This window comes from Taudactylus pleione, unplaced genomic scaffold (genome assembly GCF_031769625.1).
Source record: "Taudactylus pleione unplaced genomic scaffold, aTauple2 ptg000006l, whole genome shotgun sequence".
Taxonomy (NCBI): domain Eukaryota; kingdom Metazoa; phylum Chordata; class Amphibia; order Anura; family Myobatrachidae; genus Taudactylus; species Taudactylus pleione.
This window is the reverse complement of record NW_028284409.1, coordinates 2,843,853-2,859,230: the sequence shown is the minus strand read 5'-3', so window position 1 is coordinate 2,859,230 and position 15,378 is coordinate 2,843,853. Positions and strand designations below refer to the sequence as shown.

The 15,378-nt window shown below is 42.2% G+C and overlaps 1 protein-coding gene across 7 annotated transcripts in view; it reads right to left on the bottom strand.

Annotated features, from left to right (window-relative positions):
- PTPRK (protein tyrosine phosphatase receptor type K) overlaps positions 1 to 15,378 on the bottom strand; it is a 437,401-nt gene that overhangs the window by 125,377 nt on the left and 296,646 nt on the right. For all 7 annotated transcript variants that reach the window (XM_088452079.1, XM_088452101.1, XM_088452086.1 and 4 more), the window contains exons 9-11: positions 10,303 to 10,412; positions 9,717 to 9,918; positions 4,104 to 4,209 (exon numbers count right to left, since the gene is read on the bottom strand). In XM_088452079.1, the coding sequence (XP_088308205.1) occupies positions 4,104 to 4,209; positions 9,717 to 9,918; positions 10,303 to 10,412 (418 nt within the window). The remainder of the gene's footprint in view (positions 1 to 4,103; positions 4,210 to 9,716; positions 9,919 to 10,302; positions 10,413 to 15,378) is intronic.

The following is a 15,378-nucleotide window of genomic DNA, read 5'->3' as shown; positions in this document are numbered from 1 at the left end:
GATGTATGCGGGCCTTTAGTGTGCCTTGAGGACCAAAGTTGGGAAACACTGCTCTAGATCACAGGTTCTCAAACTTGGTCCTCAGGACCCCAAACAGTGCATGTTTTCCAGGTCTCCTCACAGAATCACAAGTGAGATAATTATCTCCACCTCTGGATCTTTTAAAACGTGTCAGTGAGTAAAGACTACACCTGTGCACCTGCTGGGTGACCTGGAAAATGTGACCTGTGTGGGGTCCTGAGGACAGAGTTTGAGAACCACTGCTCTAGCTGATCAGCAGGTGATGAGTATGGCTTATTGCTACTGCAAGCGCATTCATAAAGTAAGCTTTGAGACCTTTTAGTTTAAGACTACGCTACATGAGAGTGTGTTTGGCACGGCACTTTATTATAAAACCTTGCCAAATAAGCTTCTATACAGTATAGTAACTGCACACAGTATAAGAAAAGCACTTCAGTTAATTATGTGAATAACATTTTTTTGAAGACTTCTTGAATAAAGCCCTATAAGGGTCCAGGCAGTGTTTTTGTAAAGTCCTAATAAAGCAGGAGTGACTAAAAACATTTAAAATCTGCAATAGTTATTTAACTAACAATATGCTAATTAAATCACAGAGAAGCAATAACAAGTGATCTCTATTAGCACAGATATACATAAAAAAATTTAATGTATTTTATTAGACACAGTTGCTTATGTCTGTTTCACACTCCACTTCCACACAGATGCCTCTGATCTGAAGTGTCCTCAGGACGATCCAAATCAGTGCTGCCAACCAAGCCCCCTTCACTTAACATAATGATGTAATTCACCTGACATGACATCGGGTGCTAAGGGGGCGGAGCCGGTACTGGGTGCATTTAAGCCCCGTTACGGCCCTGACTAGAGCGGATACATATTCTTCATCCCTTTATAGAGAACATTTGGCCATTAACATCAGTCCCTGCCCCAGTGGAGTTTACAATCTTATTCCCTACAAAACGGGTGCCCAAACACTGTCCTTAAGGCTCCCCAACAGTTAAGGTTTTTAGAGATATCCATGGTTGAGCACAGGTTGTTAAATCAAATTGACAGAGGTACTAAATTAAGTTACCTGTGCTCAGCCATGGATATCTCTAAAACCTGCACTGTTGAGGAGCCTTGAGGACCGCGTTTGGGAACCTCTGACCTACGACACACACACACACACATACAATCTAGGTTTAATTTTTGTCAGGAGATAATAAATCCAAGACCTCAGTGGTGTAAGGCAGTAATGTTACCATCATACCATCCATTCTGCCCTATAGAATATTTCTCAATGCCCTGACAATATTTAGCAAAAACACATTTTTTTAATTGCACAACTTCCAAGCTCCTATCACGTCAAAGTCCCACAGTTTGGCAAATATGTAGAAAACAACAATTGGAATAAGCACAATTGTGACCACAACACATTATTATTATTATCAAGTAATGAGGAGTGCTTTAGTAACAATTGCTTAATAAAATATACCCTGGAAAGGAATTAAAGGTAATAGTTAATTGTGTTTCTATATAGAAAAGCTGCCTCCAAGAGATGTACTCCAGTGTATAAATACATATATCATGATAAACCGAGATATAAGCTTTTACACACTGGAGTTGATGTCTTGGATGCAGCTTCTTAATATAGAAACACTTGTATCCACAACACATTAGTAGACAATGCATCTATGGTCTTTCCAGCATTCACTATAAATGCTTTTATATACTGTGGACATGTTCCTCATAGGAATCAATTATCCCTAATCTAAGAGCCAGCTCTCAGTGTATATGATCCCTAAATGACACTTGTGTATAATTCAAATTGGAACATCGAGGACAAGATGTTATTTATGTTTCCAATTTCTCTAATAGGTATTTAGAGTTTTACATTTCTGAACACACATAAAACATATATTACAGCTTGTTTAGTATGCACATACTCAGAGAAACCTGGCATTTCCAAAGGACTCGTAACAGATTAAGCTCTTAGCTTGATAGTTTCAAACAATTTTCGCAAGCGTCTCCCTTTGAACTATATTATGGGAGGCTCAAACTCAGGGCTGGACATAATGACTGGCTGTGGGTTCTGCTTAAGGCACCAATTTGCAGTTGTCATATCATTAGAGACAGAAAGAACTGTCAGGCATCTCCACCTCATGACCTTGCTGCGGCTTTCTCGCTATCTTGGCTTACAGCTATATAGATCTAAACGATATCTGACATGCTGTAATGCAGGCACAGATGGACAGAAATCTGTCCACTGTACCAAAATAGACTGCTTTGCATCGTTACTGTTTCTGAAGACAAGATCTTTGCAAATGTTCAGAGCAGATGGGATGTAACCTGCATTGTCTAGATCTTTACAACGTAACAAAAAACAAACTTTCTGAAGAATGAAGCACAACCTCACTTTCTGTATTAACATGATTTGAAAGGGTTCTTTTAAAATCTAATGCAATGTACAAATAAGTGTATTATATGTGTGTGAATATATATATATATATATATATATATATATATATACACACACACACACAAACACACACACATGTACATACACACACATGAGCCTGTGTTGCTTATTCCTTCTTCAATAAAAAAATAAGTTAAAATTAAGACTTTCTTGGTATGAAACTGTGTACAATAGAATGCAAGCAAATGTGGAGAGAGTACCTATTCCTTCATGCTTGCGCTGTGTGTGTGTTCGGGCTGAGGATGCTATGATGAATAGTAATGAATAGAATGACTGCTGGATTCTGTCAGCATCAAAAAAAGCACTAGGCTCACCCAGTTCCCTTTCAGCTAAAAGTAAACCAACCTACGCTTTCACTTACTCACTGACAATAAGTCATTAGTCACAGAGTGCCTCTTATTTCCCAGTATTAACTTTGACAATACGCATTTTCCATAGACAAGTAGTGTTGGTAAAACAAAACAAAATGAATATAATTAAAAGCTGTATGATTGCTATTTTAATGTGTTTCCCCTATTACTTCCGCTGAGTCATTTTGGCAACAGAACTGGTGTTGTCTGAAAAATGGTATTTGGTTTGCAGAGGACAAGTTGTGTCTGTAATAATAATCTTCTGACATCCCTAAATGGGATATGACAGATGCAAACATCTCCAGCAATAAATGTAATAGGACTGAATGACTTATGACTGTATTGAAGCCCGAACATACAACAAAGTAGTTTCTTCTGTCTACATACTGTAGGAAGCACACGTTAATATATCTGCATATAGCTCCAAGTCGGTAACATCAAAATTTAATAATATATGGGAGCTCAGCGTTTTCAAACCACAGAGGAGGGAAAGGAATCTCATAATTGACAGAGACAGCAGCGACTTGTAAAGTCCCAGAAAACCTTGTCAAATCTACAATTACAGATTTCCGTAATGAGCCTCCTATTTAGCTAGCAGCTCTTGCCACTGAGCAGAAGAGCCCTTTATACCTGAAAATCTGCCCACCATAGCTGTCAAGACCAGCAATGAGAGAGAAATGGAGTAAGGGAAATAGATCAAGGTGAAATGTACAGATAGATGCATTTTCAAATACTGTAGTAGATGATGACAAACTATATACCCTTGTTTGTGTTTGAATAGGCTAATATACACAAAATAATCCTGTTTTTTACGAATGTAATATCCTCATATAGTGGATCATGTATTAATATGGAATGTAATGTCCCCATAATTGAAGTAGTGGATTATGTATGAATATGGAATCGTTCTGTGATAATAAAATCCAAGCAGTGACATAACTTGTTCACCATATGAAAAAAACATCTCAGGAGTGATGACTGCCTGACTAACCAATTTATAGCACACGTTCTCAAACCCAGTCCCCAGGACCCCAAACAATGCATGTTTTCCAGGTCTCCTCACAGAATGACAAGTGAAATTAGCAGCTCCCCCTGTGGCTCTTTTAAAATGTGTCAGTGAGTAATGAATACACATGTGCCCCTGCTGGGTGACCTCGAAAATGAGAGCTGTGTGAGGACAGAGTATGAGAACCACTGATTTATAGGATACAGATAAATCCAAATTACAGACTGTACAACTGATGTAGGAATAATAGTGAATGAGCACTGACACATACCTGATAGGAGCGCCTTTGGCCTGTGCAGGTCTAAGCAGCACAGTGATGGTGGTGGCTGTTTCATTAAGGAATGCATCAACACCTTCATAGTCAGGTAATGTTGGAGCTATGGATACATACAGACACAAAAAAACAGTTACAGGCAAATAATGGATACAAAATATACATGTATTTGGAGGAGAGACTGATGTGAATAAAGCAATATAGTCTGTAGCAAGCTGAGGAATGTGTGTGCCCTGTATAAATAACTGTTAATAAATGTATAATGAAAAATTGTCCAAAGTTCAGAGTAACAGGTACACTACTATGAGGTGATTTAACTTCCAATAAGGTAACATTAATATTTAAAATGATGAGGTCAACTTGGCAATAAAGCTGTGTACACACTAGCAGATATATCGCTCGATTGAAAGTCGAACAATATAACGGTAGTGCAGGACCGGCTCCAGGGGTAGCCACGCCCCGTGCATACGACCGAAAATGGGTGTGTGGTCAAATTACCATGGACCACGCCGCCTAAGTGACCCCATGGCACACCTCCCATGTAACGTCAGGCTGGGGGAGAGCCCAGCACTCTGTCACTAGCTGTGCTTCCCCCAGCCCTCTCCCAATATCCATTCAGCTACTCTGGGGTCTGGCACCGCCACGGCGGCGCCCAACCTCCCGATTTGACCGGAGAATAGAACGGATGTGTACTTGCGCACTGAGACGGGAGGGAAATGGAGAACTGCGAATAATTGGAAAAAGCAAGCTGCCGTATGGCATAGCTGACTCTATCCCTAAAGTATATGAAGCAAGAAATAGGTATACTGAGCTCAGCTGTTAGTAATGTGTGTTCTGTTTATAAACAGATAAACGTGTGGTGACAATAGTGTATGTTCTTGTTACAATCTAGAATGAGCAACGGTTATATTGGAGATAAAAGGCTTAAGAGGATGCCATTTGTGTTGATAATATAACAACAACCCTTAAACACTAAAATAGTGTATATTGACAAAATTTAAGATGGATGAATTTATAAGTACCGTTAGCGATAACCTTAATGCAGATGGTTATTGATATACACACATGTGGAAAGATATATAACCAAAGAAAATTTCAGTAACTGAAATATTGTGCTTAAACAAAGAAAACAGATAGCCTTAATGCAGAAGGTTATAGTAATATGCAGCCATGTAAAAGACTCCAACAAGTCAAAAGATATACACAGTACACAAGAAAATGTTTATTACCTAAAAGATGTGCTAACCCAGAAAAATACAGAAAACCTGCACATGCAACAGCTTGATCATAAACTCTGATCAAGTGTCTGTGTATCAACATGAAAGATGGGGGACTTACTGATGGAAAGTCAGAATCTAGTATTCAAAATGTGACAGAATATCCAGAGTCCTTATGTCCACATTAAGGGACAGAAGTATGGGTAATTAGTACCAGTGGCGTCCCGCTGGTACTAAGGGGGTGACGAGGGCGCGGAGATGGGGTGCCCGGGATGGTCTTCTCGGGGCTAGGAGTACGGTAGTCCGATTAGGTGGAGGCTGTCTCCTGACAGAATGTCTCCCACTATCGGCAGCAGTGCAGGTCGTAAGCCTGAATGAACAGGCGAACGCCGGCAGCGTGCAGTGATGTGGACGCTTCCGTCTAAAGAGGAGATGTCACGGCAAAACCGCTCGCTGAAGCCGTATATGCTGTCTATCTCCTCCTGAGGAAGGGAACTTACCTCTCACCCTAGAGGGCACCGCTCCTTCCCCTGCCAGCTCTGTTACCCACTTCTCGCTTCCTGCGACCACCCACGGGACACTTCGACCCATGGGTGGAACAGTGCAGTCCAGCTGAAATTGGGATGTTGGGAGGGGGTGCGCCCTCTATGTGGTGGCGCCCCTGTTCGACCGCACTGGTCGAACAGCTCAAGAGCCGGCCCTGCAGTAGTTGATCGACAGGTGTGCACACGTGATATGTCTGTGAATGACGTTGTTAACAGACATATAAGGTCGGCACCTGCAGCACAGCAGAAATATCATGCAGACCATACTTGCCAACTCTCCCTCATTGTCAGGGAGTCTCACTGAATTAGTAGCAATCTTTCTGTCTCCCTGAAGAGTCTAGCAATTTCCCTGATTGCGCCTTACCCCCATTATGTACCGGTTATATACATTCAAATATTATCATTAGCATAATTTCATTGCATTGGTTAAAAGGCACAATGATCCCTATGGCTATTTGCATTTTCTGAAAAGTGTTAGTGTGTTTTCATTATCAAATAGATCTTGCTAACTACTTTGAGGCTCATTTACTTTTGGATGTAAGGTAATGTAATGACACGCCTCTCAGATTTAACAGTGCATGTCCATTTTAACGCCTTCACAATCTCACTGAAATGCTTTTTCAAAAGTAGGCAAGTATGATGCAGATATATCAGTACATATGCATGCATATGACCCGCTGACCACCTGTACACTGGACTGCAGGGACCAACACTGCCATCACAATTGGGTGGGAAAATTTAAATACCCACCCACTTGTGACATCTGGCCAAACATATTGAGTGGCCAATTGAGAAGTGTGTATAGCTTACAAAATTGGCCGCTGAGCTGACACGATGGTTGATTGCAGCAAGTCAGGTAAGTGTGTACCAATACCCAGTCTAATGAAAACAAGACTGGACGTCTCTTGCTCCCCACTTAATTTTACCATAGTAAGGCTGCCACGAGAGGTCAGGCCAATAACAGGCAAAAGCGATGACAGCATGGGACATCAGGTCACTTTGGGCGATTGTCCTGGCACCCTTACCATTATCTGGATTGCAGCATTTGACATCGGAGAGAGCAAAGAGTTGTCAGCTGCTTAGACAGAGTGACCATTTCATCATGTAAAAGCCTTATTTAACCAAAACTTTCTACTTTAGCAGACTACAATCACAAAGACATGTCCTTCCCGATAGACAGTGATGTTTTGGAGCGGATATCAAATTAATGTGGTAGTGAGTTTCTCTCAAGTGGGACTATGGAGGGATTGTATGAAACCTTCAAAAGAGTGGAGAAGTTGCCCATAGCAACCAATCAGCTACTAGCTATAATTTATCAAGTACATTCTATAAATGCGAGGTAAAAGCAGATTGGTTGCTATGGAAAATTTTTCCACTCTTCAGAATGTTTGAAACATATTTCTAAGGGGCTTATTTAATATTTACTAATTATCGGGTCCTAAACCCAATAATTATCATTTCTTATTGCTGCAAAGAAATTAAGTATCGCCTAAATGTATCATAGTTCACATGCATCGACAGGGATACCAATAGGAGCCTGTCCATGCAATGTGTTACATTTCTAGGGTTACTGCGCAGGTGGATTGCTGGGGAGGGAACCGAAGAATCCATCTCCCGGTACCTTTTGCAACATGTAGCCTACAGGCTATAATGGCCAAGCTCTGGAATTTTTCACTTCGGCAAGAAAGCAGCAATATCTGCTGCGGTCACTTGTAGATACATTTGGAGGATACTTCTAAGTCATGACGTCTCTCGTCTCTCCCATAGTGCAGAGCAGGCCGCGAGGAACGGACAGCGGCAGGAGCGGGGATTCAGGTAATATATATGTATATATATATATATATATATATATATATATGGTACTTAACAGGGGGGCCACTACTGAGGACACTGCATAGGAGGGGGGGACTACTACTGGGGGCACTGCATAAGGGGGGCCACTACTGGGCACACTGCATTCGGAGGCCATTACTGGGGGCACTGCATGGGGGGGGGGGGAGACCAGTACAGGGGGCACTGCATAGGGGGGGGACCAGTACAGGGGGCACTGCATAGGGGGGGGACCAGTACAGGGGGCACTGCATAGGGGGGGGACCAGTACAGGGGGCACTGCATAGGGGGGGGACCAGTACTGGGGGCACTGCATAGGGGGGGGACCAGTACTGGGGGCACTGCATAGGGGGGGGACCAGTACTGGGGGCACTGCATAGGGGGGGACCAATACTGGGTGCACTGCATAGGGGGGGACCAATACTGGGTGCACTGCATAGGGGGGGACCAGTACTGGGGGCACTGCATAGGGGGGGGGACCACTACTGGGGGCACTGCATAGGGGGGGACCACTACTGGGGGCACTGCATAGGGGGGGACCACTACTGGGGGCACTGCATAGGGGGGGACCACTACTGGGGGCACTGCATAGGGGGGGACCACTACTGGGGGCACTGCATAGGGGGGGACCACTACTGGGGGCACTGCATAGGGGGGGGGGGGCAGTACTGGGGGCACTGCAAAGGGGGGAGCAGGACTGGGGGCACTGCATAGGGGGGGACCAGTACTGGGGGTACTGTGTAAGGGGCACTACTACTGGGGACATTGCATAAGTGGCACTACTACAGTGGGCATTGCAAGAGGGGAACTACTACTGGGGGGAATTAAGGTGCATGTAGAATGGAAAGGAATATTCCAAGAGTGAGGAGAAACGGTGGTGTGTCATGTTGACACGCCCTCATTTTCCAGTGGCCAGAGCCCTAGTGACATGTGACCACATCCACTTTTTCGGCACGCGCATTAGTTCGGGGTGGGGGGGGTCCTCATTTTTTAACTTGCCCTAGTTCTGTCAATGCCCGTGACAAATGTTGTCTTAGGCACATGCTTAATTTGCTTGTACAGTATAGCAAACACAATATAATGTTTTGATGATAATGTAATTTTCTAATAAGGTGGCTTTTATCCTTATAGGACATATCGGTGCACAACACATCCACGATGGATGACCCACAATATCAAAAATACATGTAATACAGTAGGTTACACAATTCAAATAGTTTTGAAAAGTGGTTAATGTACTATGAAATACCAAAACACAGTGTTTATATAAAGAAATGCAGATGTAAAAAGAACATTGAGATATTCACACATATAGATAATGAAAACCAGCTTCTAGGTACCAGAAAAATAAAATGTTTTACAAAGCCACCATTTAGAAGCATAAATATCCAGCAAACTACAATACAGAACTAATTCATTAAATAATATATGTCTATAACATGTGCTCCAACTACTGGCTTGGGCATAAACCAGAAGGACACCACACCTCCCAATAAAGGCACTAAAAATAAAGGCGCGGTCATCCACTTAAATGTCGTAAGGGTCAATAGTCTAAATTTGATTGAATGGAAATATCCTTAATGTTCCAACCGGTTACAGGTTATAGGAGAAAATTTATAAAATATATTATAAAAAGTATGTATTAACAAATGTTCAACACCAAGGCACCTGAATTGTGTGTTAGTGCATAAGCATGCAAACTTGTAAAGTCCCACTACCTGGATGGATGACTTCTCTGTGTGTACCCAGTTGGAGCAGTTAGAATATTTCCATTGTTATATTTGGACTACTGACCCTCACAATATTTAAGTGGATGACAGCGCTAAGTGTCCTAAAAACTATCTGAAAATACTGTATGATAATAAAGCTCTTTCAATGTGATTTCCTTGAATCACTGCTAGATGAACCCATTCAGGCTTCATACTTATGAAAACATCATTAACCAAGTACTGTACATTTGTATCATAGCTTAACTTCTGGGTCATAATTTAATGTGCATGTACTGTAAACTTTATTACCTGATATATTGGTGGTAACGTTAATAGCTGTTGCCGGACCAAATCCCTTCATAGTACTAGCCCTTATAAGAAATTGGTAGGTAGTGCCCGGATGCAGCTGAGAGAAAACATGGTGTGTGCTATTCCAAAGTTTGGAAACCGTCTGAGGAGGGCCAGACACAGGAACGGCAGGATCAAAAGACCGGATACTGTTGTACTTAACCTGACAAAAGAAACAATCTTGTGAATTAGCAGATTACTGTCACAATACTATAGTACATGCTTTATAACAACATAATGCACATAGGGCTCTTCAAATGACAATCTGAAACCAAAATGAAATAAGTTTGCAGATTTTTTTTTCCTTATAGCAAATCACTAATGATCATGTGTTCTGTAATTTATTACAGGATGCACAATGTGACCAGCACAGACTGTTCAGCACCTGTCCATGAGTTTCTCTAGTCTCATCACTACTGTGACCTTCATGACAGTCCAATAACCTCAAGGTGCTAGGGAGCTTTCAAACGACAATCTGTAGAACCCAACATGATTAATTATGGCTATTATTTTAACAAAGACATTTCACCAGATGTTTCAGGGGTACCTCGTATTGAGTGATAACTCCATTTGGCTCCGTAGGCTCCTTCCAATTCAGGAAGATCTTGTCTTCAAATGGTGTGCCCTTCAGTGAACTGAACGGCACAAGTCCAGGTACTGCAAAATAAAAATATACATTTTTAACAGGGAATTAATTGTACTGCTTTTACAACATTAGAATCCAGTATACATTCACAGTAAACAAAAAATAAATTGTACAGTTCACACTTTGGCGTATTAATGCATTAGCAGCTCTCTCTTACCTCCTGTCGGTGGCACCTTCTTCCCAATGAAATTTATACATAGAAGTTACAGTAGCAAAGGCTCTGGCACAGTGCCAAATTATTTGCTATTGCTACGCAGTGCCACCTTTCCAAAGACATCACCTGAAAGATGGCACTGCAAGCACTTTACATAGGGGGTGCAACTGCACAGAACCTGTAATGTAAGGTGCGGAGCCCCCCTACACTCAATACAGATTAGTCCCTGAGTTCACAACATGCTTAAAGCATACTTGCCTACTTTTGAAAAAGCATTTCAGGGAGATAGTGAAAACAACACATATGAGCATGCGTTAAAGTGGGCGTGTACTGCTACATCTAAGAGGCGTGTCATAAAATTGATTTATAGCCAAATGTAAATGAGCCCGAAAGCAGTTAGTAAGATCTACATGTTGATGAAAAACACACTGATACCTTTCAGAAAATGCATGTAGCCATAGGGATCATTGTGCCTTATAATCAATGCAGGGAAATGATACCGATAATCCCATCTGAATATTTGTATAATATAATATAATATTATATATATATATATATATATATATATATATATATATAATCTGCTCCATAATGCGGGTAAGGTGCAATCAGGGAGATAGCTAGACTCTTCAGAGAGCCAGGGAGATTGCTACTATTTGAGGGAGTCTCCCTGACAATTAGGAAGAGTTGGCAAGTATGGCCTAAAGTCTATCCACTGTCTTCATGTGGTGGTGGTGGTGGTGGTATCATACTTGCCTACTTTTATTTTCTCCTCCCCAGGAGAAGCAGGTGGGTTGCAATGGGGGCGTGGCCTGACGGGTATCGTCATTAAGTCCCACCCACTTCACGTGAAATTGACATTTAAACAGGGGCGGGGCTTTATGACATGATTCACGAAGAATCGTGTCATTAAGCCCTGCCCCCTACAAGGAGACCCACGATTGCCGCGTAAATTCTCCCCAATCTGTCCACTTCACTAGGAAGTGGGCAGAATGCAGGAGAAGTGCCTAACTTTCCTGGGGTGTGGGGGGGGTTACCCAGAAAATCAAGAGCCTCCCGCGAATTCCGGGAGGGTAAGCATGTATGGGTGTTATTCATTGCGTAAGTTAAATTGATGATCATGTAGCCAATTACATAAAAAGTAAAGAAGAGATAACAGACTCTCAGGAGTTGTTGGCACCAAAGTGTGAAGTCTGATAAGGATACACTAAGTCAAGACGCTGGTGGCAGTAGTTCTGCAATTAGTGTTACACAAATGAGCATTGCCAGTGGCCAAAAGAATTGGACACATTTCAGTTCGTGGGGAGTCCCATGTAATTGTATGAATTAGCTGGACTGTCAGAGAGAAAAAAAAAATAGCAACACACTACAGAGCCAAAGAAGCAGAAGGGACAGGAACCACTGCATTGCTAAGGACACTAGTACTAGCCTGACCCTTTGACAGGAGTGTCTCATCACCCTTTAACATAATTTCTGTTGGATGCCAGTAAAGTCTTGCAGGACTCATTGGCTCCCCTGTGAAGAACCACAGACATCAGCAGCAGTGTCACAAATGAAGAAATGCTAAGCACAGGGAAGGATATCACCCACATAATAGGGTGAATTCAATTCAACACAATGGATGCAATTTGCTGTTCAGGAATGATTAGTGTTACCACCCTTTGTGCTTCGCCTGTAACTTTGGGGCCTATGTATTAAGCCTTGAAGAGAGATAAAGTGGATGGAGATAAATTACCAACCAAGTAGCTCCTAACTGTCACTTTACAGACTGTGGAGATGTATCAAACCTTGGAGAGAGATAAAGTATCAGCCAATCAGCTCTTAACTGTCATGTCACAGGCTGTGTTTGAAAAATGACAGGAGCTGGTTGACAGGTACTTTCTCCGTCCACTTTATCTCCATCCAAGGTTTAGTAAATAGACCTCTTTGTTTGAAAAAAAAAAAAATGCCAGTTACGGGCTGATTTGTTGGTACTTTATCTCCAACGCTTAGTACATAGACCCCTTTGTACTAGTCTGAAATTAATTCCTGTGCGGTTAAGGTCACAGCCCAGCGTCTCCAGTACACTTTAAACGGGATGCACCAAAATACAAAGTGAATTTGCGTTGTTTAACGGCGCCATTCACCACTGTAATGTTCTTTTTTTCGTTCGTATGCAGCAAACCTCTCTTTCCAGAGAGGCTGTCGAGATGACTGGATACTCCTGCAATGTTTTTTTTCAGCCGCCTGTAACTGTAATGACAGTGGCTGTGCGAGGCCGTTGTTGTGACATGTGCAGTAGAGGGACGCTTTCCTATTGAGTTCCCACAACCGCCAGCTAGCAAATGCCATTGTTATGCTCCGCCTCCTGACAATGACACATATCCGGAAGAAGGACACGCCATTAGGCTCAATGGAGTCTTTTCACGCTGATGCCTGCGATCGATAAGGAAGGGTGTGTGGTCATTACAGACAACGTGACCATGCTTAAGAGGTATGCTGCATATGCGGAGTCTGCTTTTGGTGAGAAATAAGTGCCATGATGCGAAATTATCAATGGTGCATCTCGCCCTTTGAGTGATGTTTTTCTGTGCCTGTGATTAAGATGAACCATTTGAAGAAAAAGACGGTACGTACGCTACACCTCTCGGAGCGGCCCGGAGTATGAAGATATCTGCAGGTAGAAGTCATCCTTTTCATATGACAAACTATAGGGCTACATTAATGTTTGATAATGGAATAGTGGTTGGTAAAATTGGAAATCCATAATGGAAGTGTATACGCAGCTTTGGGGGGTTTACAGTTAAAACTGTTGATTTGTTTCAGCATTTTCTATGGGGATGTTCGTACTGTGTTTAATAAGAAAGAGTAGAAACAGTTTATAAATATGTCATAGATGTAGCCCTGAGGGAGAATCACATCAAGAGGGGATGGACCAAACTTCAGTAATGTTTAAAGCAGTCTGGAAGCCAGAAAAGTAGTGGTAAGTACAGGACCATCTGCATTTACTATGTGGAAAAGATAATACATGTGTACAGTACCATATCAATAACATGATTATAAAGGCATGTCTACAAAAATTGTACATGAAAAATAAAATTATTACTTAAAATAAAAACAACAACAATTAGCAAGTTGATGTGGGTCATATAAGGCTTTTTTCAGCGTTGTTAAAAGATGTTGATACATCCTGAGATCCTTCAACACACTACACCCTGGAAATAAGTGAGGTGACAGAAGAGATGAAAGTGTTCCTAAACCAGGATAGGACATGTGACATGCCTCCTCCTTCAGACAGATGAGCTGTCAGCTGGGGCTCAGGGTGAAGAGGAGAAAAGCGTTGCCTTGTCCTCTCCTTGCTTGACATGCGAATGTAGAGCGCTAGAGGCCGGTGCACAATGACAGGCTGTGCGTGTCATACATTGATTAGACTCATGCTGCCATGGGCTGTTCTGTCCTGATGGGATTTTCTCAGAGAGCAATGGTATAGCTCATATATTCAATGATGCAAATTCCCACAAAGCGCCAACCAAATACAATTTGTCAGATGTCCAAAATCACTGAACTAGCCCGATTGCTTTATATGCTATAAATAAGGGAAGCTCTTTATTACTTCTACGTATCGCAATAAGGACTATTAAATATTATCACTGGTAAGCTTAGCTTTTATAAGGGCATAGAGGGCCTCTAACTTGTCTTGTTGAAAGTATTGCTCCCACTGAGCCTGTGTAGATAATCTATAGCAAGAGAAACATTTCTAATCACCCTTTTATTACTCTCACTTAAATCACTGTGGCAGGGTCAGCTTATTGATTTTACATTACTGAGAATCTTTTGCCGCCCTGAACAGTAATATTCTAATATATCTGAGCCGTGATCGGATTGTGCTAAGTGGTTCTTTTTCTTGGAGGTTTTTTATATTATTATTATTTTTTTAATTATTGATTCATAAGCTAGCAAAATTATTTTTCTCTTTCTTCGCTCATGCAGTCTGCAACTAGCTCCGGCATACAGTACATTAGGTTTGAACAAGCTATTATACTGCAGATGACGAAAAATGAAACCTGGCCATCCATGAAACATAAAGCACAACCAGAATAAAATGACATTACAATTAGAGATGTGCGGTTGTCCTGAAAAACTAAAAACACGCCCGAAAATTTGGGGTACTGAGTCGAAACCCGGCTCAGATAACTTTTGGGGTTCAGAGTAGAACCTTGTCCCGGCTCTGGTCTGCTGTAAGTACGAAACTTGGATCTAAAAACTGAATCTCAGGTTTGGATTGCATGTAAAACTAGTCCAAATTACATGATGCTAGCTGTTTTTATCAATTTTAAAGAAATCCAAAGCCAAAACCGAACCCAAAATATTTAAGGGTGGTTTTGCCAAAACCAAAACACGCGCACATCTATTTAAATTGTGCCAAACAAAGAATCATACTTTAACCACTTGCCTGGCACGGTCGTATCAGATAAGACCATACCAGACTCTGCTTTCCCTGACATGGTCGTATCTGATACGACCAATCAGAAATGGCCATTAGGCGGCTATGGGAGGTTAATCTTCCCACTGCCGCCTACATCAGAGGGACCTTCTGGTCCCTCTACACCCGCGGCTCCCCCTCCTTTGTGTCCCGATCACTGGTGGCCACAGTGATTGGGCAACGTCAGCACCCCTCTCCCGGCGAACTTCCATAGAGGAAGCAGCCAGGGCTCATGTAGCCTCGGCTGCTGCTGTGGCCCGATCACTGTGACCAGCAGTGATCGAGCAGCCCGGCAGGCCCCACCCCCTTCAGTGAGAAGCAGCAGCGGCGGCACTGGTTGCCGCCGCTGCTGCTATGTATC